Source organism: Pomacea canaliculata, linkage group LG4 (genome assembly GCF_003073045.1).
Source record: "Pomacea canaliculata isolate SZHN2017 linkage group LG4, ASM307304v1, whole genome shotgun sequence".
Taxonomy (NCBI): Eukaryota; Metazoa; Mollusca; class Gastropoda; order Architaenioglossa; family Ampullariidae; genus Pomacea; species Pomacea canaliculata.
Window position 1 is genome coordinate 10,641,766 of NC_037593.1, and position 27,996 is coordinate 10,669,761.

At 39.7% G+C, this 27,996-nt stretch overlaps 1 protein-coding gene across 1 annotated transcript; it reads left to right on the plus strand.

Moving 5' to 3' along the window:
* The first annotated feature begins 7,232 nt into the window (after positions 1 to 7,232).
* On the plus strand, positions 7,233 to 27,995 carry LOC112561977 (NPC intracellular cholesterol transporter 1-like). The gene is made up of 26 exons (XM_025234869.1): positions 7,233 to 7,451; positions 9,053 to 9,209; positions 9,669 to 9,880; positions 10,408 to 10,593; positions 10,869 to 11,153; positions 11,696 to 11,857; positions 12,305 to 12,525; positions 13,372 to 13,504; positions 14,086 to 14,318; positions 14,614 to 14,714; positions 15,049 to 15,215; positions 15,896 to 16,024; positions 16,467 to 16,649; positions 16,881 to 16,995; positions 17,409 to 17,536; positions 17,911 to 18,048; positions 18,173 to 18,262; positions 19,387 to 19,577; positions 19,818 to 19,939; positions 20,349 to 20,475; positions 20,876 to 20,934; positions 21,352 to 21,523; positions 22,155 to 22,386; positions 23,038 to 23,151; positions 23,548 to 23,710; positions 24,374 to 27,995. Exons 1-26 carry the CDS (start codon positions 7,383 to 7,385, stop codon positions 24,523 to 24,525), a joined length of 4,041 nt encoding a protein of 1,346 aa, XP_025090654.1. The 5' UTR covers positions 7,233 to 7,382; the 3' UTR covers positions 24,526 to 27,995.
* Position 27,996: the final 1 nt, after the last annotated feature.

Below are 27,996 nucleotides of genomic sequence, written 5' to 3' on the forward strand. Positions count from 1 at the left end.
CTTGGTCACAACTGGAACTTCCTGATCAACACGTGTCACTACAGGTACGTGCAGTGGACTGGTTTTCATGCAGGATAGGGGTTAGAAACTAATTTCATGTGATGCTTGAATGCAGCGACTCTACGGTCCAGCGCCTCTTTGGCCGCCCGGTAGCGCAGTGGTTAACAACAATCGCTCGTCACCGCTGCAGAGAAAGGCCGTCGGTTCAGATCTCGTCTCGGGATACTCTGTGTATGACACCTGTTCGCATGCTTGGCTGTCTTGTGTGTGTGTGGTACAGTTTCCATCCCATCCTAGCCCTACACGCGCGCACACACACACACACACAAACACACTGTTCCAATAACTGTTGTCGTACCGCCTGCCACGGTTCCACATGGAACTGAAGTGAGTTGTCAGGCACTTATGATGTTGATGAGAAATAATTGTTCTAAATAAGGAGCTTACCTGTCTACATTATGACCTACAACGGTGTCTTCCGTGAATCACTGCCCCACACCTGTGTCGCGGGCTTTACCCACAGACATTATTGCTCATGAAGTGCTTCCCTATAATCTTTTCGTGGCAGAATACTATCTCTGCTACCAGCAGGGTTTACTTTCATTCGTCTATCGTTTAACTGGTGACAGCAACATGTGTTGTACAGGCTCAGGCGGGTATGAGGAACGCTGATTCACTGGGTGGGGCCAGGTGTTAGTGGGACTCACCTGACCCTCTCTCATGCTTTCCACTGCGGACAATCCCCTCTTTAACACACACGAACAGGGCCAGCAGTACTCATATGTACCGATCGTACATGAAATCGGAATTATGCTTTCTGAGACGAAGATGTCACGATTGTGTGCGAACAGGTCAAAAGAGGTCAGAGGTTACGATCTTTCTTTCCTAACAGGCTGCACTCCAGTCTTGTTAAAAATCAACGAAAACAACACGAAGCAAGGAATCTGTCTCTTAACTATCTAGCAACTATTCCCATGACAACATCCAACAGGGTTTTTCAGGGTGGTTTGTAAGAATTTCAATAATAATAATAAAGCTTTAGCATGCCTTGTGAACACGAGGTTATCTGCCTCCGCTGAGTCAGCGGTCCCTTGGTCGGTACACTCACATGTTCTGCGTGGAATTCTTTTCTTCTTCATTATCACTCATTCGTAGAAGTAGCCACTTACTAATATACTGCTTCATCTACTGCTGCTACTGCTAACCCTGACCACTAGACTAACCTTCATTGTCCTAGCTGACGTGTCAATTAACAGCCACCCACTTCTGGCCCTGTGATGACCACTGCTTGTATCTGTGAGTGGGTGTAGCTGCGAGGCTAATGTCCTGTACTTGACAACAAATGATAGTTGATTCTCAACAGCGACTGGGAAACTCCCTGTGTTCGCCCTTTGTTTCTTCTTCCTCAGTCGCACAGACTTTAGCTCCTCCTCTCTGCCGAAAAGTCCTTTACTTTCATTTTCTTCACTGGTGTGGGCGTGCGGCGACTTTCCTCACTTTTCGTTTATTTTCACTTGTTGCGATTAACCTCTAACTGAAATCCAAACCTTTGCCCTAACAGTCTTTTTTTTTTCAACGAAAGTTATCAAAAAACCCAACGCAGGTGGAGTATCTATAGGTAGAATGTAAGGATGCATGTGTAGGCGGAGTGTATAAGCCTGTATAGATGGAGTGTATAGGCATGTGTATATATATATAGAGAGAGATATATGCTGGCGAACTGCATAGATATATGTTATGGGCGGAGCTTTCATAGCTAGTGAAGGGATGAGGACTAGGTTCTTTAATGATGTGCTCATCATGGAGTTGAACAGGCAAGTACAGGAAGCTTCTGATGATAGCAAGTGATTGTTTTTCCCTGGTCAGCTGGTCACAAGGCAGTTGTTGAATCCATTTTCTATATTTTCCTCTGATGATAGTTTTTATTTCCTCATTGGAGACTTTTTATCTCACGGCGAGAAATTCTTCCTCCTGTCAAGCATGTCGGCTGCTTCATCACCGAGTGTGACTGTCAATCAAGTCTTTATCTTCCTGAAGGTCCTGTATGACTACAGAAAGTTCATTTATATACCTTATATGTTATCTTCAGTTTAACCACTGTTTTATTCGGTTTCTGCTTGTCACTGTAGCAGAATGACCAGTTGGCTTTTAGTATCATTGGTAAGTTCGGCTTCCATACCATCACGTCCATTCCTTGAAGGTTTCTGCTGAGTTCTGAGTACTGACCAACTGTCGTTGCTTTGTGTTCTTCACTTGTCCTGTTCTTCCCTCCTCCTTGTCTCGTGAAGGCCAAGGAGGTCTTCCTAATTTTCTTAAGTAAGTTACTCTTTTCCAGGCTAGGGTTGTGTTATGTGTCTTTAATGGTTTCATTATTATCGTTGGCCAGCACAGAGAGTGCGGCCTGCTGAGGCTGTGATGGTGCGCAGTCTATTTTATTTGCTGTTGGAAGATGTCTTTCTCTTGCCGCCTGTGGGGGAGCACAGTCATGTGCCGCATAGCGATGATTGAGTCAACGATAAGCAGCAAACACCATTTTGGTCTCACGAGATTATAACGGAGCCGAACAACTCCCATCGCCTCATGACGTCACTGCGCAAAGTTGTGATGACGCTGCAAGCAAAGCTAGAGCGAGGCTACTCGTGTACAAGTGTAGCACATAAGTATAGTTCATAACACTTAATAATAATTGCTATAATAATTAGTAGTATAATAAACAAGTAGGTTTATGTAAGGTATGATAATCGCCGAACGTGTTTCTTACAACATATTGTAGAAAACGGATGCACTGGTCAAGTTGTCCGGCTAATGACAGGACAGAATGGTCAAGGCGGGGCCATAAATCTGACCAGTGACACGTGACACGCTGGTGTGAACACAGGGCGCGGTAGAATAGTTTTAGTCACTTCGAACTTCCCTGACTCGGTCCAAGATCAAAGGGTGACCAGAGACGCCCCACGTGTGGGGGGAGGGACTCAGCCTCGGACTGCGAGGGAATCTTCACTTTCCGAGTTCGCATGATGGCGAGCGGAGGTCCGTCTCAACGAGACGCAATAAAGTTGTTTGCTGGACTTAGTATATGTATAGTATATTGGAAGTCTACACCAGCAAGAGTTAGATTATTTGGTGTAAGTAAAGAAGTGATTTGTGAGCATTGGATTTTGAACTGTGAATATTGGATTACTAACTGTGAACATTTATGAGGCGAGGGACATCGAGGAGAGATAAGTTTTAAGATTAGGTTTGGACCTAACTGTAAAACATTTCTGTGCGTGTGTTCTGTTTTATTACACTCCTTTCATTCATAGATATATTGATCTATTTTACTGATTTGGTGAATGGACATGCAGTGATTGCGATGTAATTAAGTGTGGTCGAAAGAGTTATCCATTGCACGACAGAGCACTCAGCCTGCGGAACCTTTACAACTGGCCAACACACCAACCTTTACACATATTATCTTTTTTTATTAAGTCACGCATGACGTGAGCTAGGAATAGAATTATGTATATATACACATATCTTAATTAATATGTTAAGTATGGTCTAGTAGCGCTTGTCAAAACTATTTTGAGGATTGTAAATCTCGTCTCCAGATACATTACTTCTAACTAGATGTGGCTGTCCTCGCGAGGTTAGTATGTTGCAGGACAGATTTTCGTAACTTTTCATCATATATACCTCATGAAGTGTGAAATCCTTATTAAGTAGAAGAAATTCAGTACAGTGGAACCTCGGTTAACGAACTTAATCCGTTCTGGAAAGTTGTTCGTTATCCGAAATGTTCGTTATCCGAAACAATTTTTCCCATAAGAAATAAAGGAAATAGATTTAATTGGTTCCCAGCCCCTGTTGACTCGCTGATATTTGAAAGTTACAGGCTATATAGGTATTTGTTTAATAAGAACAGTTATGATACAAAATAAATGAAGTTAAATAAACATAAAAACATTAACGAAAGCATTTAAACAACAGAAAACTTGCCGTTTTGACGGCGTGGGTGGAAGCAGGTGTGGGGAGGAAGGGGTGGAATTACTGCCTGAATTCCCCCTCCATGAGCACACATGACATAAAATCGGGGGTGACTTCCTTTTTCTGTAGCTTTGAGGTTAAAGTAAAAATCTTGTCCAGTGTCTGTTGCTTCTGCCTTTTTTGTAAAACTCTTCGGTAATACGACATCGCATTACGACAGACGCATGCCACCTTCATACTTTGAAATCATTTCCTTTTTAAATTCAATTGTTGGCCGCTTCCTTGTCATTACCTCACTACTATTGCTCTTAATCTTCTTTGGAGCCATTATTGAGGATTATCTTATTAAAATAAAGCACAACAATCACTAAATAAGATAATGCGCACAGGTAAGGAACGACTGATCGTAACTGTGTCTCGAGCGCGAATGTTGACATGCTGGTCGGTCACGTGTGGTTCACGTGGCTGTTCGTTATCCGAAATTTTGTTCGCTATCGGAGACAAATTTTTAACGAAATTTTTGTTCGTTATCCGAAATTTTGTTCGCTATCCGAGGCAAATTTTTCGCGAAATTTTTGTTCGTTAACCGAAAAATTCGCTATCCGAGGCGTTCGCTAACCGAGGTTCCACTGTATTTTGTTAGGTAGGGAAGATAAGGCCCCGCCTCACTCTCTCTCTCTCACGCAATCTCTCGCTTACTCTCAGTCTCTCTCTCTCTCACACACACACACGATACACAGCGATACGACGTACGTCGAAAGAATTTACACAAACATATACAATCATACAGAAAACATACTGCTACATGGCAACAACATGACACAAATTCATATTAAATCGCATGGGCTACAGAACAGTAACACCTGCCGCCTTTTCTCACTGCGAAACTCTTTATCAGCATGGAAAATGTCGGAGTCAAGTTTAATTCTGTCAGGTTCCTATCAACATAACAATGCACGCATTTAAGATGCCATCCACTCTCAATGCTCTTGTCACTGTTTTAATGACTCATGCATTACCATGCAACATCAATCACGTGACACTTTAACAAATGTACAGCTGCACCTGCATTGCTGTGTAACCACCAGTCCATGATTCAGGATTTGGCACGAGTAGTCTTGTCCCTAGTGGCCCTTATCTTTCCATCTATTCTGTCCACATCGTCATCTGCATCCATCCTTACAGATGTCGCTGACATAGCCTTGCACAAGAATGAACCTTCATTTAACACGTTAGTATAATAATCATATGTTATGTCTCTCTATATATATATTTGTGTGTCTATGTCCCATAGCATGGGCAGGAAAAAGGAAAGATAACTGATTTCCCAATAAAGGCTGAAGGCGAAATATTCAGTTACAATACCAGCAGCAACAACAACAACAACAACAACAACAACAACAACAACAACAAAACAACAACAACAACAACAACAACAACAACAACAACAAGAAGCCAGGAAGACGGCATTTCTTAGACCTCTCAAGTCATCTTCTCAAAAAGTAAAGAAAGAAGGAGAGAAAAGAAAATCCAAAAATCAAAATAAAGGAGCAAATTCAGTCAGCGCCTTGCTTTAAATATTGATATGCTCATGGTCCAGAGGTGTGTGAGTGTGAGGCTGGAGCAGGGTAGAGCATTAAACTTTGTTAGCTTCTACTTCAACTTCTTTATGCTCTTATTCTTAGCATGTGAAGATCCGGCCGTATGCTAGAATTCCACGCTATGCAGTCATCGTCGTCGTCATCAGCAACAGAAGAAGAAGAAGCTGCAGCGTTGCCAGTTGTGGCTTATCCTGTACACTGTCATTTACATGGAACATTTACATAACAATAATGTGATGAGGATCAACGTCACCTCAACGACTCTGTGTCCACGCCAGTTATACAAGTTCAGCAGAGTTCAAAGGCTGGCCATGTCCAGCAGCTATACTACAGCTTCCACGACAGACTGGATAGTGTGCTACAATTTATTAAACATTCTGTCTCACCTCTGACTCCACCACCTGGCTAAACTGGTTTATGATGCGTGGTGTGATCCGTCAAAGTGCTCAAAATGTCATCTGCCACCAGTGCCACGTGATTGGCCTTTTCTGTGTTACCTATATGCCATCTACACAGCACGTGCGGCATACTACAATCTGCCTGCGCTTGTCTAACCCCGTATGCCACCCAGTCGGGTCCTGGCCAGGGGCCAGCGTCACTGACTGTCCTGAATGAGAGGTCAGTGCAGGGTTGGGATGGAGGGAAGGGGAGTGGTACTGTCCTTGAGTCACCATTGCGGCAAGTAATGTGTACACGGGTGACGTAGGTTTGACCCTAGCTAGGCACCTCGGAATGCCACCCCGATAAGTGGAGATTGTGGGTGGTGTGAGGTTTGTTTTCACTCAAGACCACGTCCTAGCTACGAATATTGCGATAGTAGGCCCACGCACCAGAAAGCCAAATTTAGGTTAATACAAATTGTGAATGGGAATAAAGAGGACTCAATGTGCTATAAAATAACTTATTATAGCAGATCTCAACATTCCTCTCTCTCTTCTTTTTTTTTTTTTTTTTTTTTTGTTGAAGTTACATTAGTAGCCAATTTGTATTCGAATTTCGCCTCCCTCGAAGCTTTTTTTTAAAGCGATACCCATCGCGTTTAATTTAATCTATGAAAACTGTTCTCAAAACAAAAATAATCTAAAATGGTCAAATAATTACAATTTATTAAAGTTAAATTAATGTATCGACAAAAAAGATCTCATGTACATTAACTATTGTATAATTTTATACTTTTCGTGGAAGTGAAAAATCATATATATAATTGTAAAAAAAATAAAAAATAAAATAATAATAATAATTGTCGAAATTCTTAATGTTTGAAACGTTTCAGTCCCTTAAATTTCGTACCTGTAGGTTATTTCAGCTTGCACAACCCAGTACACGCTCCTTCGTCTCACACCCCATTATAAAAATATAAAGCCAGTATAATTAATAATGATAAATCGCGCATAAAATAAAACTCTGGATACCAGTAAGAGCGCGTACAGAAGAGAACATGCACCTGCAGGAAAGATCCGGTTAGATCACTTTCTCCGCAGTGCAACTTTGTATCTTTGAGATCTGCACACTTTGTACATTCTGCTGCAGATATTGTAATTTTTTTCCCTGGATTTGTAAACATTTATGATTTATTTTTTACTGATGTTTTTCTTTTCGGCTCACATCCGCTCACGATTTTACATGAGTCGGTCTCGTGTTGTGATCACCTGATGCGCGGCTTCCGGTACAGAGGGCAAGGCTTCGTTGGTGAATGTTTCCACCCTGTTCAGTAACACTTGACTCGCCGCGATAGATTGCAGCACAAGGAAGACCATAACAGGCCATCAGCATTGAGATGTGATTGGAACTGTACCGTGTTGAAACAAGAAAATGACCAGATTCAAGCAAATGTTTTTCATCATATGGGTTGTCCTCCTTTACTTTTCAAATAACGTCGATGTAAGTATCGAGTTAGCGGCTTGAAAATGATAGCTTCAAAGGAGGAAAGAAAATTGACATAAAGTGACTGTGACAGGGACATACGTTTGCGATTATAATAAATTATGAGGCATTTGAACTTGAGATTTTACGTTTTATTATTTTTTTTAGTGTGATTTTTGCAAGTTTATCATCCCTTCTCCCGGAAGGGGTGATGGATTCATTGAACCTTCACAGATAATTTTTGCATAACGGTTTACCTAGTTGAAAAGTTGGATTGTGTAGGCGGCATCGGTAGTTTCATAGTCACACAGAAGAACAATTGTCGGTCACATACATTTCTTATTAAAACAATTATTGTGATTATTTTGTTGATACATGTATTGGTGGTTGCTATGCGCAACATTCCACAACAGTTTTTGTTACAAATTGGGTGAATACATCAAGTTTCTAGCCACACTTTTTTTGTATAAGACTTTAATTTAGAGATTACTTTTAATCGTCTTTTTTTTTGCAATTAAGTTGATTGAAGACGTGATTTTAATAGTTTAGATTTATGTGATCTGAGAGGGGAATAGTTCAGAGGTGGCTATGTACCAAACCACAATAACAAAATTGGGTTCCCTTCTTTCGGGTCCTTGTTTGTTAGTGAGTCGAAAAATGAAGGATGTTGCCAGCACTCTTTTTGAACAATTTGATTAATAATAAATTTATTGTTGTACACTGTTTAGCAGAAGACTGATGAAATCAGGTTCTTTGCATAGCCATTTAAGTGTTCATTATGTAGTAGGTTAAAACATCAGATTTAAAACTAGTAGACCAAGAATCAAGGGATTTATAATCCAGATTTTACATTCCCCACTTCTCTTTCTTTGTAATATATATAAAGGGAAGGATCTCTTAATTAAACTGATAGAATAGGGGAGAGTTTTGGGTTGCCTTTAGTAAAAGGATTTCTCATCATTATCACCAGTCTGTTAGCAATGGTAGTGGTGGCACCTGCTGATAAGACCACTAGCTCTTACCATTGTTCTTTGGTCTCTACCATTTCTTTGGGATGTGCTGAATGACAAGTCAGTCTGGGATCCTGTCTGCCACTTTTTTCCTTCTGTTCCGTTTCCTATAGGCTTTTGGAAGTCCTGATATGCCAGTGCTGCTTCAGTTTCTTAACAGCAGCTAGAAGGTTTATGTAAGACTTGTGATTCTCTTATTTATTTCCTCACTGGTGATGTCATCTCTGTGTCTCGTATTTATGGCCTGATCTCTTTTTTGGAGGAGATAAGTGCTATTAGGTTCAAAGTTTCATATGCTGATAGAAAGATGGAAATAACCAGTAAGTACATTAGCCTGATTATGAAAGGGAGAGAAATGTCTGAATCTTTCTGGAAATGATCTCTGGTTTTGAGCTTTTGTCTGCAGCATTTGACACTTTGACATTTGAAACTTAGAATTGTCTTCATTTTTTTTTATATTTTGCATCTTTTTGTGTCTGTTAGTAAGCTATTAATGTTGTTGCCGTGTTTGTCAAAATGAAACAAAAGTTAGTAAACTCCAATTTTGGATTATGTAAAAATTGTAAATATTGTGTACATAGTGAATAATCTTTATTGATATTTATGCAGGGGCAGGATGGTCACTGTATATGGTATGATGAGTGTGGATTTAAAGATAGTGGCAGTAATAAAGAGTTAAACTGTGTGTACAATGGACCACCCAAACCTTTCAAGACACAGCAAGGCTTGGATGTTTTCAGACAGTATTGTCCAGATTTATACAAAGGTAACTTCTCAATCGCATTTGTTTCTTTTTCCAGCATTGTTATTTTCTCTTCAGATAAAGCAGGGCATTGCTAATTGTATACTCTATATGTACATCCTACAAGTTATTTAGAACATTTAAATTTGTTTTTACAAAATATGGTGCAGTGCAAGTAACAGTCCTTATTCCCATTGTTTGAATCATGTTTATTCAAAGCATGGTAGGAAATAACACCTATAGCTGTAAGATTTATCACTGTTCATTTTCTTTTTCAATTCTTTTCAATTTTTCATTTAGTCCAAACAGAACATTCTTAAATTTCCAGATCCTGCATTTGTGTTGTTCGCATTGCATTGTTTGAAAAATACATCCAGTTAGGGCCAGATTTCACTCAGTATTAACTCTTTACTTGTCTCAGAAATGTGTGTTGGATAGATGGCAGTGAGATAATCTGAGTTTCTTTGTTTGCATCTGTTTCAGGCAATGACACCTTGACCTGCTGCTCGGATAGTCAGATTCTAACCCTAGAATCCAATATGGGTGTTCCCAGGCAATCTTTTAGTCGATGCCCATCGTGTCTCCATAATTTTTTGAATATTTACTGCTATTTCACCTGTGCCCCAGATCATAGCAGATTTCTTTATCCATCTGAAATTGTCAACACTACTGCCGGAAAAAGAGCAGTGAACAAAGTCAGCCCCCTTTTTTTTTTTCTTTTTTTTTCTTTTTTTTTCCTTTTTTTTCTCTCGTACATTGTGTGTGGGAGTGTGACTGAAAGGGTGAACACGTATGTTTTGTGTCCATGCATGTTTACTGTTTTTGAGACAAATAATTATGGTTTTCTGCTACAATAAATTACATTTAAAAAATTAAATATTTTATAAATGCATTGTATCTGCTTCTTGAAGGATCTGAAAAAGTAAATTTGCTTATTTTTCCTTTTTCCTTTGCTTGAAGCTACATAAGTTTTCTTTCAAAGTTATAATGTAGATAAATAACTTCAGTGGAATTTTTGGTCTTGTTGCTTTGTTCTGATATTGACTGACCCTGTACAATGAATGCATCCCTGTTGTCAACATCCAAATATTTTGATCACGTAAACGATCCCTGTTGTAGGCTTGTCTTTGTAATATCACTCTTGTTGATTTATCTAAAAGTTGTCAATGTGTCCGTTGTTTGATATATATAAAGTGGACATATTCATGCTGCTTGTCACCAGGTGGAGTTCTACGTGAGCAATCACTTTGCAGTTGGTACTTACAACTCGTGTCGCGATGTTCAGATGCCCAGCACTAATGCTCCAGCTATTGGGACCATGTGTGGAAGCAGCTCTTTCAGGGACTGCACTGCACAGAAGTGGCTATCATTTATGGGAAATATAGATAATGGCCAGACACCATTTCAAGTAAGTAATGCCCTTAGCACACTAACTTCAACTAGTTATTTCACATGTCTGCCATGTGGTCTTTTCACCAACATATCTGTAAAAAATCTCAATGGCATGTTTTTGTATCAGGATCCTGTCAGTGTCTCGGACTATTCAACATTTTAGTGATTTTATATCTGTTTTATATCTTATCATGCATTTATGTATACCATTATATTTTTCCTTTACTTTGTCTGAGTTTTTTTATTATTTTTATTCATACGGGTCTTACGGTTGTGAAAATTTTGTTACAGATTGATTTTTACATTCAAGACACACCAGGAAACGAGTCAGGTGTCATTCTTACTCCTTTCAACACAAGTGTCATCCCATGTTCTCAAGGCCTGACTAGCAACTCTTCTGCATGCTCATGCCAAGACTGTCGAGACACATGTCCTGCCCTACTTCCTCCCCCTCCCCCTCCTGCCCCATGGACCATTCTGCACATCGATGGCTATGCTTTCATCATGGGCTCCATCTACCTTCTGTTTCTCTTGGTCTTTGGCTGCTACACAATCTGCTACAACATCATGGTGCAGGTTGGTTGTGTCTGGTTTCTTGCTGACATGGAGAGAGCCGGCACAACCTTGCAATATCTTAACTCTTTTAGCAAAACAAAACAACGCAAAGAAAAAAGTATATGCATATGTGCCTCTGTTGGATATACAGTGCTATGCATTCAGACTACCATATTTTTTTTCCAAAACTCAACAGAACAGTCAATTTTGGGACATTACACTGCTTACCTCTGGCTTTACGTGTTTGCAGAATAATGACTGAAAAAAATAATAAGGGGTGATCCAACAGAATGACATTTGCAAGGGGGTGTAGTTTGTCATCATTGTGGTTATACACAGCAAGGAAGCGAAACTGCCAGCTTAGTGGTAAATGGCGACAGCATTCATAACATCACAAAATGTTATTTAAAATTAACTTAGATGATGTAAAGAGGTTTAATGACTAACATTCACAAAAGTTCTATCATTAGCTAAAGTTTAGTTGTGGATGCTAGTGCCCAGATACCAGTTGCATGTCTTCCATCTTGTTGTGAACATATTCTCCTTTGCTTTCTTGTGGCCAGGATGCACTGGGAGTAGACCACCAAAGGAGAGAGGACAATGGCCGAGTGTTGGGTGGCCTCCCTAACTCTTCTGGCAGATCCTCCTCCCAAGCAGAACGTTACGAACACAAATGTCGAATGCTGGAGAACATCACGCACACTCAGCTTGGTTGCACTGAAAAGGTTTGTGAGCAGTTTGCTGGTGAACTTTAGGGGTAGCATTTATGCTGAAAAGATTCATAGGCTGGACTTCTTTTTCGTGATTATCAGATCATTAGCAAGACACAGCAGATGTGACACTGTTGCCTATAACCAGATTTCTTTCACTTCATTTATATTTATGTTAATTTTCTGACTATTCTCTAATTTGGAACGAGTAAGTGTTGATTGTCATCAAAGTGACACAAGCAGTTACAAGACCCCAACCATGAGCCTTTGGTGGAAGCAAGGGAAAGAAGGGGTCTTCTCAACACAAAACTTAGAACTATGTTTTAAGAATGGTGACAGGCTACTGTGAGATCAGTCTGCCAAGACTGTTTATTTAGTAATTCTATTTAAAAAGAACGTTTGTTGAATGACAGCATGTGACACATGAAAGATATTCATTCCAGTACTGTTTTTACCTGACAGTCTGGTGCAAAGCTGGAGAAATTCTTGGAGCGCATCTTCACTCGCTGGGGGACCTTCTGTGCCCGCTGGCCGAAGACTGTGCTGCTGGTCGGCATTGTGATTGGTGTGGCCTTGGCATGTGGTATCTCCATGTTTGAAGTCATTACCAACCCTGTCCTGCTGTGGTCCTCTCCAAACAGCCGAGCACGCTTAGAGAAAGACTACTTTGACAGCCACTTCAGGTGAGGGATATTGTCATGCTCACACAAAGGTGTAAAGTATCATCATACTTCAATTGAAATTTATTGTGAAACTGTTATTGACAGGACCAACAAGCAGTACAAACATGTGTGCATAGTTTTATGAGAGTACGTGTAAGACAGAGTAGTGAAATCAGTGTATAAAAATGTTGATATATGTGCTGTTTGCTCACATTTGTGTTGATATCACTTTTGAGAGTCTTAGAATTGCTTTTAGCTGGCTGCTACATGAAACATTTTGTGTAAAAATGCTGAGTGGTTATTGTTTTTGTGTGTTTTGTTTTTATAAGGTTAAGCCTGGCTGTAGCTTGAGTACAGTGCTTGCCAGTTATTAGTATGATTAAGTTGTCACCCAGTGTCCTTTTGTCATTTACTTCTTACTTTAAGCATTATATTCTAGAAGAATAGCCCAATGTCTTCTGACATTTAAAGACTTTTTACAGAAAAAAAGGTGGCTGTCTGTAGTTAATGCAGCTTGAGGTATATGGCTCAGTATCACGTGAAGAAGTGTACTGTACAAGGGGTTTTTATTATTTCTTATTGCTATGAGATTTTATTTACAGAGTTTGAGAAATCTGAAGGCCTTCAGCAAGATTGACAAAATTTGTTGAGTTTTGTTTAGTTTTGCTAAAGTTCTGCATGAAATAAAGAGAGGGTTGGGGGTTGGGGGGGACCAAAATGGCTTGTTTGCTGTATTTTTTTTCTTTTTTTTCCTACCATATCCACTGTTAATATGTGTACATGAACACTGTTTCACTGTCCACAAATTTCAGGTTAGTGATCCTTGGTAACCATTGGCTTGACGCCACGTGAACATTTGTTTTACAGGCCGTTCTACCGAACTGAGCAGCTGATCATTACCAGGCCACATAACAACAACACAGTCAAACATAAAATACCACCACCATCAGTCGATATCTTGGATTTCACCTCTGTTTTTGACAAGGCCTTTCTTCATGAGGCAAGACCTTTGATTTGTCTTCTTCCCTACTGCCAAAAGATCACAATTGCTTTGTGACACTTGAACAGACTTTGGTCTAGATATAGATTTTTTGTGAAATCCAAATTCCCCCTGCCCCAATATATTAACAAATACCAGAATGTATCATATTTTTGGTAAAACAAAACTAATAGAAACCAAGTTGTGGCCATGGGTGAAAATGCTTTGAGTTATGTCTGTGCTTGCTTGATTTTTTTTCCTTTTTATCTTTTTTCAACTTTGTCCACCTTTTGCATATTGGGAAATGCATTTGTGAATCATTTACTGTCCAGGAATATACTTTTACAAATATGGGAAAAGAAATTTCATTATCAACATGACCATATGTGTGTGTATGTGTGAGAGAGAGATTCTATTAGTACACCCATTTTGTAGTGCTGTGATTTTTATTGTAGGATTACTAGGATTGTGTAAAATCTGCTTATCTTTGTGATGGCTTCACAAATATACGAATGTGCACTGGAGGTATTTAGCTTTTCAGATGTCTTAGAGGTGCATGTTTGTAGGACCTAGTGACGCAGTCCTGTATGCATATGTTACAGATACTGGATCTGCAGCTGGCTGTTGAGAACCTGACAGCTTTTTATGACAATCAGGAGGTGACTTTGAGAGACATCTGCTTTCAGCCATTAGCCCCAGACTACTCGGACTGTACCATCCAAAGCATTCTCAACTACTATCAGAACAGCCATGAGATGCTTGATAGGGTTGTCTACGATGATTTTGGTTTCTATGTACTGGCTGACTACCTTGATCATTTTCTCTACTGTGTTCAGTAAGTTGTTTTGTGCTGTTCTCTGCATTACTTTGTTTTAAATAACTGGTTTATTGTGTCAAACACCTTTTTTTTTTAAACTAACAGACCCCAAGCAATAAAATATAAAAAAAATTTACTGAAAAATATAGTGCCTGGTTTTAAGGTCTTAATATTAAGTACAAACTGTTATTCCTCTTTTTTTTTTCTTAGTTTTAAAGGATTAATATATATTGCAAAAATTGTGCATGTTTCATTTGAAATGTTAACCTTTTAACTATTCTCAGAAAGCAGATTCTTATTTTCTTCTTGCCAGATCCCCAACATCTGTCCAGGACACTTCACCCTTTAAAGATTCATGTCTTGGTACTTATGGTGGGCCTGTTTTTCCTTGGACTGCGCTGGGAGGATATGATAGTGAGTGTGCAATAACTTTAGGTCTTACCACCAGACATAGATTGTGTAGTGGGTACTTGTGAATGTGGCATGGATATTTTAGATGAACTTGCGGTATTGCTGCATGAGATTGTGCTGTGTATACTTGGGATTGTGGGGTACATGTGACTGTTCTACTGAATCATGGAAAGTCTGATTTTTAAAAAAATTCTACTTTAGGACCTTTTTTTTCTAATATTCTTGCAGAGATATCTGCTGGCATGCTGTCAACTTGTTAATATAGAGGAGAATTTGACAGTATTTATCTTGCAATGTTCCCTCCGTGTAGTATCTCTGTCTACCATCTATATGACAGGCACCAACTATCAGAATGCCACTGCTCTGGTCATCACATTTGTGGTCAACAACTATCTTGATGAGACGATGAACAAAAAGGCAGAGGCCTGGGAGCAGCAGTTCCTCACCTTTCTGAAGAACTACACCAGCAACAACCCTAACGTCAGCATCGCCTATTCTGCAGAGGTGAGCACCATCTCCATCTCCATGCTACAGAATCCTAGATCTGCTTCTTACTGCATGCTTATTTCTTTCTCAAGATCCTTTGGTTTTGTGTTTGTGTTTTAGTTTTCCAATGAGCAGTTGCAGAGTTCAGGGTTTTGTTTGTGTAATTGTGTTCATATGTGAGCTTTTCACCCAATTTTCCTGGTGTTTTTTTAGAGTAAGAGGATGAAATCATGAAGAACTGGTTAAATCAAGTTCCTTCCTTTTCAGAATAAAATACTTGTTATTTCTCTAACTTAGCTGATTGTGTGTATTTCCATAACTCTGGAACCAGATAACATTAAACTCCTTTGCTTCATTTGATAAACTTAGTATAATGTAAGCAGGAGGATCTCAGTGGAGGAAAATTTTTTTCCTTAGACTTTAAAACCATGCTAATGACAATGCTTTGTAGTAAATTCCTTGTTACTCCTTGAGGAGCATAGGGCCGCAACAACACCTCTCCAGCGGACCCAGCTTTGGGCAGCCCCCCCCCTTCCAGTTGTGCCTATGTGGTTCCAATGTCTTTTGACTCGCGCCATTTTAAGAGCTACTAACAATTGGTAGATTATTTGGAGAGTTTATGTCTCTTTATCTCCCAGCAAGATGTCTGCATTTTCAAGGCATCATGAGAAATTCTGTCATTCAACTTCCTGTTGCAGCGTTCAGTGGAAGATGAGATAGACCGGGAGAGTAATTCAGATATTGTGACCATCTTGATCAGCTACTTGTTAATGTTTGCCTACAGCACCATTATGTTGGGTCAGTTCATCTCTGTCGATCGTATTCTGGTTAGTATGTTTTAATATGTACATGTGAGAGAGAGTAAGTGTGGGGTTCAGTTGGGCTCACAGTAGGCTTGAAAGGCTATGCCCCAGAAAAAAAAGTTAGAAGTACTTTCATGATGTGAAAAAGACAGCTGCATGAAGAGATAAAAGCTGTGTAAATAATAGTTCTGAAAAAAATTAAACGAGTGCAAAAACTGGTAAAACGTGCATTATTATTTATAAGAAAACCTTTTTCATTTTATGTATTTTTATTAAATGATGTACTGTCTTTCAAGAATACATCCTATGCATAAATCATGAATCTTATGTATTGATGTTTCTATAGTATATCATCTGGTAGAATGCTGCTGGTGGTGGGTAGATGGGAGGGTGTGTTACGTGTGTGACATTCTTTTTGGTATGAAAACAAAATGTGGAGCTCTGACACTAGAGGGGTCCATTTCAGATTGACTCCAAGATAACCCTGGGTCTGGCTGGAGTGCTTATTGTACTGCTGTCAGTGGCTGCCAGTCTTGGCTTCTTCAGCTATATTGGTCAGCCAGCCACCCTCATCATCATTGAGGTTGTTCCCTTCCTTGTCCTAGCTGTTGGTGTGGACAACATTTTCATCCTAGTACAGACCTTTCAGGTAACATCTTGAAGTGAAGATAGTCAAGTGGAAAACTATTGTCCTTTAGAATGCTAAACATGTCACTGTTGGTTTTTTGTTTTTTTTTGTTTTGGTTTTTTTTGTTTGTTTTTTTGGAGGTCAGTGACTTGGGAAAAGATGTAACAGCAGTGTAAATCACTCTTTTGTAAATATTTTTACTTGTGCTTTCTTGATTGATATATTTGTTCACTTGTTTTCACTTTGTGACAGAGAGACAAACAGCTCCCTGGTGAGTCTCTTGAGGAACAGATTGGCCGTGTGCTAGGGCGTGTGGGACCAAGTATGCTTTTGACAAGTACTTCAGAGTCTGTGGCCTTCTTCTTAGGTGAGTGCTAGATCTGGTCAGTTTGTAGGATATTCTGTAACTATCATGCTGGAAAATCATTTTGGGGAATTACAGTTTTCTCGGGCAACTTCTGGATTTGCATAGTTGTTTCAGCAAATGCCTGTATTACTAGAGGACATATGTATTACCGTAGGACATTCATGTTTGAGGGATGTTGTTGCTGTGAGGAATCTATTATTATTTCCTCTACTACAGTTGGCTACTTTATAAGTAGACGAATGATATATTTATAAGACAAAGTGAAAATAGTGTGGCAAGCTTAAGGAAAGTACTTTTAAAATAGCATCTTTGGCTCAACTTTCAGGTTTTCCTAACAGGGTAGCTTACTATATTTAATTTACGTCTGTTCCAATTGTTCTTCTGTGAAGATCTCAGTGCAATTTGAATTTCAGGTGCTTTGACTAATATGCCTGCAGTGAAGATTTTCTCGATGTATGCAGCGATGGCGGTCTTGTTTGATTTCCTGCTTCAGATAACCTGCTTTATAAGTCTCATGGCATTGGATGCCCGGCGACAGAGGGTGCATTTCTTTTGTTTAAATATTAATATTTATAAGCATTGCTAAAATTTTAGTTTTTAGGATTTTTTTTTTTTCTCTTGACATTTTAGATAATTTAATTTTGGTTCGCATCAGTACAGTATGTCGTGTTTGGTGATAATTCTGAGAAATTTAATGGACTTTAAGTATCTTCTCATTGGTTAACTAAAACAAACTATCAGCTATTATTTTAAGGCTAGGCTTTTAAGAGTCTCAATGGCAGCTGTAGAGAGCACCTTTATACAGCTACAGCATGGACTGCACTGGATGTTCATCTGCCAGAAGTTCATTCTGTATGTGGTCCTTGGAGAGTGTCTTTGTACAGTTGTAGAAAGTGTCTTTATAATGAATTTCAGGCTGGCCATCTGGATGTTTGCTGCTGTGTAAAACCCAATGCGACAGCCAAAGCTGAGGAGAACGGGGGCCTGCTGTACATTTTTGTCAAGAAATACATCGCTCCGTTTATCACTATGGAATGGGTCCGCCCTATTGTAGTGAGTGATCTATTCTTTAATTGTAGTACTTGAGAGAAAAATCGATGGAAGTTTTGTTTTGTCTTGTTAAGAAATGCAGATTTAGTTTGCTTTGTGAGGGAAGAGCATGTGTTATGCATTGCAGATGGTCCTGTTTGTTGGTTGGTTCTGCACATCAGCAGCCTTGGCACCAAGGATTGAGATTGGCTTAGACCAAAAGTTGTCCATGCCAAAGGTGAGTAACATGATAAACTTATCCATTTGCACAGATTCATGTTTATAGTCTTACAAGGTATGTAATTAGAGTGTATCCTGTGATTGGATGAGAGTGACATCTCTTTTTGCCTAATGGGCTAGAGGGTAACAGCTCTTCATCACATTTCATCTTCGTTTATCTGTGGCATGTTTTGTATGTACTAGTGATCCATGAATTTGTAATATCACTACCTTTGTTTCTGGATTGGTTTCTGCTTGTTGTCTCATTTTTCTAGAGCATTTTCTTTCAACTTTAGTGACTGCGCCATCTTGCCATATTTTAGATCTGTGCATCATTTGAATTACTTGTGCCTACTTCACTGAAACTTTTTCGGCACTGCGGACCATGCAGTTTTCCATTTCCTGATCTGTAGGTCTGTGCTTTATGGCTGCAAGTTCTTCAAAATAGATCTTGATCTCTACACATTGATGATGATGAAAGTTTGTTTGATCACGGATTTATGGTTTTATGTTGCACTCCTCCCTGTGTGTTTTGAGGCTGCTGTCACATTCCATTCTTAAGTGCCTGGATACTCATTTGTGTTGCCCTAAAACGTGACGTATTCACACGAATCTTTCTTCACCTCCCTTTCACTGAGCGAGACCTGAAATGTTGCTATGCATAAAGCTGTTCTTTTGCTTGTTTAGTTTCTGTACAACAAATTGAGATTGCCTATAGTGAGTGGGTATGGAGTTTGCTTATCTACTTCGAAATTGCTGACTGATTGCTTTTGCCAAAGTGATTTGAGCTTGGTGCCAGTAGGGAAGTGTGCTAGAGAAGTGCTATTATTATTATTGTCTGTTGCCCTTAAAATTATGGGCAGGTAGCCCCAAAGGATATGCCATCCATATACAGCAGGAGAGAACAATAACTTACTCTTAATATTAAGCACATGTGCTGTACAACTGAAAATAGATTGCTTTCATTACATTTAACATTCAAGCACTAAAAGGTTTCTGTTTCTTTCCTGCTGTTTTGTTGGCTCCAAAGACCTTACTTTTACCCTCGACAGAGATCATCATCGTTGTCATCATTAGTTATTGGTCTAATATTTGTTTTTCAGGGTTTTTACAATGCTGCCTTTTGTTTTCATGTGTTAACAGGACTCATATCTGCTGAAATATTTCACAGAACTGGCAGAGTACTTGTCAGTTGGACCACCTGTTTACTTTGTTGTCAAAAGCGGATACAATTACACCACCTTCCCGACTCAGAATGGTCTGTGTGGTGGCAGTGGCTGTCCTCAAAACTCACTCCTTAGTCAGCTGAACCTGGCATCTTTACAGCCAAACTAGTGAGTGTTCACTTCTGATGACTATTTCTGATATCACAGCATGTTGCCATAAGGGTGAAATGTGTCGTAGAAAACACAATATCAGGGAAGTCATCCGAATCCTTCCAGTCGCTGGTAGGTCTGGAAATGAATGTTAGAAGCCTGTCTTTTTTTCTATGTTTGTAAATCTGTTCAAAAGTATTAAACCAGGAGCAGCTGTCTTGTGGCTAATGACACATTTACACTTGCTTTTGTTCCCAGTACCCGCATCGCTCAACCAGCTTCCTCATGGTTAGACGACTATTTTTCATGGCTTGCTCCTGGTGGCAATCCACCATGCTGTCGCTATAACAATGTCACAGGGGACTTCTGTCCTGCAACCTGTGAGGAAATTTTTTATTATTATTGACAGAAGCTCTCCATTGATGTCTACATAGCATGTTATAAAAATATAATGTCATCTAGGTATCACACCTGATTTGTCTGAAATGCTTTCTTATGTGGTTAGGTATCAAAAGGGTTATATGAGCATGTGCATGTGTTAGAAATATTGTTAGGATGTCTGTTAAAATGGGTATGTGGGATATCTAGCTATGTATTATAATATTTATGCTATGAAGATAATTCTTGTTGTCTTTTAGGTTGCATGCTAATTTTGAGATCTAGATGTAGAGTTGACTATAGCTGAGTTCATTTAGTACAGTGTTCATGCCAGAGGGGTGTTGACCACTGGGACTGACAGGTTTGATGATGGCCAGGTGACTGTATTTGTCCTGTGCTTTGTTTTCACAGCTCTGAACCCTGACTGCCAGCCATGTCAGCTCTATCATTTCAGTAATGGGCGGCCATCACAAGAGGACTTTATGCACTACTTGCCTTGGTTCTTAAAGGACAACCCAGAGATAACCTGTGCGAAAGGGTCTGTTTCAATCTCACCTCCTCAGTGACTTTGCCATCTGTAGCTGCTGAGGATGTTTGCTGTGCAGATGAATGTTTGCTTAAAAATAGTTTGCTTTCAAGAACATATTTTGGGATAACATCTAAATGTTTCTCTATTTTATGTAGTTTCTTCATCTTCTGAGCAATTTTCTTAATCTGTTGTATTTTAGTTGTGTGTACATTTCCTCGCGCACCCACCCACACACAGAGCTCCAATCATACATCACGTAGGTTCCAGACGCAGATCCCAACATATTTATATAGACCACACACAGAGCTCAACCCCATACAGCACGTGGGATCCAGACACAGCTCTTGACATACTATAACCAGACAGTTGGCAGGCCGTTTCGGCTCATTATCCACTGATGTTCTTTCAGAGGTCATGCTGCCTATGCTGCTGGAGTGGAGCTGCTGGACAATAACACACATATTGGAGGTGCGTATCATGTGATGTTTACACTCTGTCATATCTTATTCTAGGGCTTTAGTAGGTAAACCACAAGGAGTGGAGACCATAGGCTAGGCTTGACCAAGTACTGCTTGCTAAGGTTTACGTTGTTATTGACAACCATGACAGTTTCTGTGTTTTTTTGTTTTCTTACTCCAAGACTAGCACAGAAATATCCTAGAATAAAGTGTCATTATACTGCAGTGAATCCTGTGGTACTGGAGCTGTAACAAATTTGCTCAGTATTGTAGAGTTTGTCTTTATACATCATCATTATTATTTTTTGCCAAGCATTTCCATGACCAGTATATTGTATAAGGCATTGTATTAGACAGTTCCTGGATGCAAGCAACATGCGTCTAGATCTTGTTCAGCTTTGTTTCCTCTGTTTCATGCCTCTAAAAGCAACATACTTCATGACCTACCACACCATTCTCAAAACGTCTGCTGACTTTATTGCTGCGCTGGAGCATGCACGTGAAATCAGTCTCAACATCTCGAAGACCCTGAAAGCAAACCATATCTCCGACAACATGCATGATGTCTACCCTTTTGATCAAGAAGTCTTTCCATACAGGTGACATCTTTATAAATTTACATTGTAATATTTGTGTTTAGTTTCTGTCTGCGTGAATGTTTTTTCTTAAGCTCATGCATATTGTAGAATTCTTTCCCCTCCCCAACACCCCAGCACCAAGTGGCAATTATACCTCTAGGCTGTAGAAACATCTATAGGGTATGTTTGCTTTATGCAAGATGAAAAACAGTTTGTTCCACCCTGTTAAACACCTTTTTTGAAACTGCTTAAAGTAAGATTTGATGTGACAGTTTTATATTATTTAATTTAAAAAAAAAATTGCCAGTCAGACAAATATAATAAAATCTGGATGTTCGTGAGCAAGACAAGAACATAAGGCTTAGTTTTTACCTTTTATTCCAGGATGATGTGCTGTTGATCATTCAATTTGTTTTTCCTTTGAGACTTTAATCCTTGAACAAAAATATACTGACAGTGCTCATGGTCTGAACTGAATTCCTGAACATGAACAATCACTATACCCAGCCTAATCTATTGAAGGAGCTAACAGCATCTTCCATATCTTTAGATGTCTAGTGTGGTTACTTTGTCTTCCATACACTTTGTAGTGAGAAGCTGTTGTGCCTTTGAATCCACTGCTTGTGCAATGAATGTCTTTTTATGGTTGCAGCATCTTCTATGTATTCTATGAGCAGTACTTGACAATCGTCAAGGACACCTTATTGAACCTTGGCATCTGCCTGGGAGCCATTTTGGTGGTGACCTTTGTACTCCTGGGCTTTGATCTGTACTCTGCAGTCATGGTCTTCATCACCATCTGCATGATCATCACCGATCTTCTGGGACTTATGTATCTCTGGGATATCAGCCTAAATGCTGTGTCTCTTGTCAATCTCATCATGGTAAGGAAATGTTTCAGCAGGGTCCGCCAATTAAAGGACTAAGTGGAATGGGTCTGGGGATCAATGGGATAATTCAGGCATAGCATCAAAGTTTGTGAAGCACCATACTTTTCAGAAGCATAACTATGCTTAAATTTTACAGAATATTTAAAAATCTTATATTGGCGTTTTAGATACCCTGTCCATTTTGTTTCTTCCTATGTGTGTTAGACTTTATCCATATTGTGTATCAGCAAAACTGCATCTGTACCAAATGTGGGAAGACATATCAGTTGATAAGTTTGAAACCTGGGGACTTGGTCTTTGCTTTTTTTCCCTCCTGAGAATGACCATTACTGTTTTGATATTGGCATACTTTTACAGGGCTTCTCTAAAGCTAAATTCTTTGTGGTCCCAGGGACCCCTTCTTCAGATTTTTAAGGGGTCCCTGTTCTTTGCCCAAATTTGAAGGGGACCCCATTGATGAAAATTGAAGGGGTCCTCCGAACGTTTAATGCATACTGTACGCATTTTTTTGCGTAAGCAGAAACCCTGCTTTTATAATCCTCTGTATTGTAATGTTGATATTATGAGAGCTTTTGTGGGAGATGGTAAGAATCTCCATTATAGCTTTAATGTTTTCTCAGAAATCAGTGGTTGCTCTCTTTACAGGCAGTGGGTATCTCTGTGGAGTTCTGTTCTCATATTGTGAGGGCTTTTGCAGTCAGCACGTTGCCCACACGCAAAGAGCGAGCCAAGGATGCCATGGCACACATGGGCAGTTCTGTAAGCAACCCTCTCAGTTTCTTTCCACATCTCTCCCCCATCAATGCACACATGCAAAGACAGATGCATGCACATATATGCACATAAAGACTTGTGAGCTCAGTGTCTTGTAACTATATATCAGGGTGGGGACAATTGAGAAGGGTTGTGACAACTTTTTGTCTCATACAACAACATAGCAGAAAATCTCTCACTTTTACAAAGATTCTTGAATATTTTCTTTTTGTTGTTTAATCCTGTGATACTGAATTTCTGGGGACTCGAAAACTTTAGAGATTTATATATGTACAGTCTGAATATATTATGGCTGGAAGTTGGCATGACTGCACTGTTGTTGACTGAACTGTGTTTGGTGTGACCATGCTGACTCTTGCTTCTTGTTTCCCTAACTACCAGGTGCTGAGCGGCATCACTCTGACCAAACTGATTGGGGTCATCGTGCTGGCTTTCTCCAAATCCCAGCTGTTTCAGGTCTTTTATTTCCGCATGTACCTGGGCATCGTGACCTTTGGAGCCCTTCATGGCCTGCTCTTCCTCCCAGTCATGCTCAGCTACATTGGTGAGTGACTTGTCCTTCTGACCTCACTTGCCAGTGTGTTGTCACTGACTTGTCCTGGTAACCTGACATGCCAGCATGTAATCAGTGACTTGTCTTGCAGTCTTGTGACTGAGAAATGTCCCCATGTCATGCACACATAGCCTGTTGTCCTGTCATTGATTGATAAAACACTGTCATGAGTGACTTATGTGTTGAGATTGATAGTGTGTTGTGACTTATACTGTTGTCTTGTTGCTGGCTGACAGCAGTGGTTATAAGTGACCTGTCCTGTTACTTTATTACAGTGTGTTGTGCCAGTGCTGCAATTTTTCAGATGCTGCATAACCCAGATTACAAATTATGCCACTACCCAGTAACTGTAATCATTCAGCCCCATCGCCTCATCATTCTGTTGACAGGTTTTCCTTCCTAATCCTCATTCCAATTGGTCCCTGCACCAGGTGTATATACAAGAGATTGAGCTTTGTTGTATGTGATGACGACAATGCCTCTTTAATGTGTAGTATTATTTTACTTCTAGGCTCCGCAGTGATAATTTTCATTCTTTTGACCGTTAACATCATCATTGCCCCCCCTATAAACATTACAATTTTATTGACAGTTCCACATTCAAGATCTCATTCTTTTGACATGGCTAGTCATGAACACTCATTTTGTTGACAGGCCCCCCAGTGAACAAGGCCAAGGTGTACTTACTTCAGCAAGAGCAGAAGGAAGACGAGAATAGAACAGTTGTGACACGCAGTGCGTCGCAGCAGCCACTAAATGATGGGGCTGGCGATGGGCCTCCCAGCTACCTCAGTCTCCGCCTCTGATGAAGGCCTCCCTCATTCCTCCGCATCTTTGTGCTGTCTTCATCTTTAGTCTTCAGTTAGTGCGGTGGGACCCACATGCTAAAATGCATGCTTGGTTACTGCACCTCTTGGGTGGCATGCTGTGTGGACTATGGTGGCCAGTGTGTGGGCTATGGCTGGGTTTGTAGACTGTGTTAGATTGCAGTGCCATTTACATGTGTGGGCCTTGTACAATGCACATTATGGAAGTGTGAGTGATGGAGGATTGTTGAACGGTGTTTACCACTTACATGGTGTGTGAGCGATGGAGATTTTATGAGTGGGAGATGATTTATGTGTTTGTACAAATGTTATGAGCAAGAGTGAGTCAGATGCTTATAAGCAGGAATATAAGTTGAGTGCTTGTGCAAGCTTTGTGAGTGAGAGCAAGTGAAAAGCTTGTGTAAGCTTTGTGAGAAGGAGTGAGTGAAGAACTTGTACAAGCTTCATGATGAGGAGATGGGGAAGGTGGAATAACACGGTCATCACCTGTAATTTTTCTCACTCTGCAGCAGAAGGAAGTAGACATCAAGTGGTGAATCTTGGTAACCAATATACAAGGGGAAAATAATGTACTTTATAAAGTTTTGGTGGTAACATGCTGAATACAGGTTGCATGTTCTGTCTAAATAGCAGTTGGCTGATTGGTTGTGACATTTTTTTCTTTGCCTTATCCTTATCTGCTGCTTTGATATTCATGCCAGGGATGTTTTAAGGAGTGAACACAGTCATCTGCAGCAACAGATCAGTCATCATGGAACATGTCCTGTCAAACATTTCATAGAACTTTGAATTTGTATCCACTGTCCTTTCTTCTGTCCCTTACCTTCTGGGTTTTTTTATATTTTTTTCTCTCTTCCACAGTCTTTCTTTTTGGTTTCTATTTTTAATGCACTGTGAATTTGTAGAAGTTGAGTTTATTGCTGATGCAAAAGGGATGTGACAAGGTGTGGAAGTTAGCATTCCACTTGTTTTTCATTATGAGATTGAGGGGGGGAAAACTTCTGTCACTTGTATATTTCAATAAAGCTTCATACTGAGATCTCCTGTGATAAATTATTTAACAACAGTACAGTTACTTGTGACCCAAAGCAGTTTACCTGTAAAGTTCAATGTGTTCTAGAGAGTTGTGACTAGCTGTACATCAACTGTTCTAGGGTGTAGTAAAGGCAGGTTGACTGTTGACTGTACTGGTGCCAGGTAAACAGATAAAGCAAAGCATTCTTCAGATATGTTAACTGTTCTGGTGCAGACAAAACATTAGGTATTCTTTGGACTTTATTCTTTAGAGAATGTTTATGATAGTTTCAAAACATTTGTAACATTATTAATTCCTGGAGTTGTAAAGTCTTGCTTTTTACTGATCCCTCCTCACAGACTTCATTTAGGCGCAGGGTGTTAAGTTTTTATTGAATTTCTTTTTAGTTTTGTTTTGTTACCCTTGGAGAATATAGGGGCTTAAGCTGTTTGTTGTTTAGGTTTTTGCTTTTCACATACATTCATTTGTCATTTGACTGGTATCACTCACTTGGGGGGCAGCACATAGACACGTCAGATATCAAGGCCTGCCGCTCGTCTGTCTTGGATGATAGTTCCTGCTCAGGATGAGCAGTCTACTCCTTGTAAACTAATTTTCTCTGGCCACCAGTAACTGATCACCCTCCAAGATATCTTGAAAGATAGTCTTCAACAGGTTGTGCCAGGTCACATGGCCAAACTAGACCAGCTTAAACTGCTTGAAGGTTGAATGTAGATGTGCCTGGTGTCTTACGAGAGTGGTGACCTTGCTTCATACAAAGTCAATGGTTAAGAGTAACGGGCTTTGTGCTGTTCTTTTTGCTGATTATGTATCCACATGTTGGCATGGAGCTGCAAGTGCTGGTGTGCATGTATGATTATTTTGTACTCGATATTTTGTTGAATCCGGGCAGTGACTTGCTGGTGTTCCCTGATGCAAGTTCTGCAAGGCTTTGCCACTTTCTTTGTTGAACAGTCTTGTTCTCAGCCATCTGATCAAAAATGACAGCTTGTTGCCTACACTGTGCCACTGTACTACTAAAGGACATCAGCATCAGAAAGTTTCTTCGCATTACTGGACAGTCTGCTAGAAACAGAAAGCAGAATGTTTGTCAACTCATGGAGCAAGATGTTCACTTGTCTTCAGGTTGTGTCAAAATATCCTTGAAAACCTGAGGTCACTTCAAACTTCTTGTATGTGGTAGCACTTTGGTCTCAAGGGCTTTGTTCAAAACCACAGTTCCAGCCACAAGTTGTGAATAAGTGATATTTGGAACATTTTGTCACCACCATCACTTGTATGTATAATTTATTGGTTTAAATAAAAAAAAATTCTTGTAATAAGTCTTCTTATTTATTGTGAAGGAAGGGATGCTCTAAACTATACCAATCAAAATTGTGTCTGCAGCTTTTTTATAGACTGCTGTAGATTCCTGTATGAATTATGATTATCATGTTATTTTCAGATTCATGTAGCATTATTTCCTCTGGAACCACAGCTGTTGTTGTTGAGGAAGCAGGTTTCTATCTTAATGTATGGTTATTAAAATTTTGAGTGTCTCATATATGTTTTGTCCACATTGCAGTGTACAACTATTCATGCATTATCAATTTATATACTTATAAAAGCACTGTGCGCATTGGCAATAAAATTTGCAGTTTTGTGAAGGCCTCTCATTCATCACAGGCTGATTTTGCTTCTATCGCACATTTGACATCTATAATCACATGACAGCATGTGCAATCATCTAGTGATTAGCTTTGTATCATCTGGGTTGACTTCTTTCAGACAGTTGCAGCTAGCTAAGGCCATTTAGTGTCTTGCATCACTGGCCACAGAGCTTGAAGCTAAACAGGATTATTAGCATCATCGGCTTCTGGCTGTTTGATCCACAAAACTCACTTTGTGACAGGCATCATGCTAGTCCCGTGACCTGCAGGGGGTCTGGACTTAGGGCTTGGGCTCCTTCATCAGGAAGTGTCAGGGCCTGAAAGCTGCTGTTAGTTGCGCTGCAGTTAGCTGGCTTCATTCAATATGCAGTTGCTTTCTTCTCCTCCCAACCCACATCAGCATAAAGTCAAGCTTTCAAGACAGCTTATCATTTGAAACTGATGAAATGCTCGCAAGATATTAGAGGGCATTGTATTTTTCTTGTGTATTGGTCGTGGTGACTATTTGAGATGATGAAATGATTTTATCTTGTATGCGTTATACAATTTTTTTCTGTGGCAGTGAAATGTTTTTGCAACATATTTGGTTGCATGTCTGGGTGTGCAGTGTGCTAGTATTTAGTATGTTAGTAAAATTCTTTTTCAGTTAATGTGAATAACGCATTGGTGAAATGTCTTCATTCTGCAGTATTTCTATTTTGTATTCACCAGGATTTTAAGCTTGTCCTAAATGCAGAATAAATAAAAAGAATTATTGAAACCTGT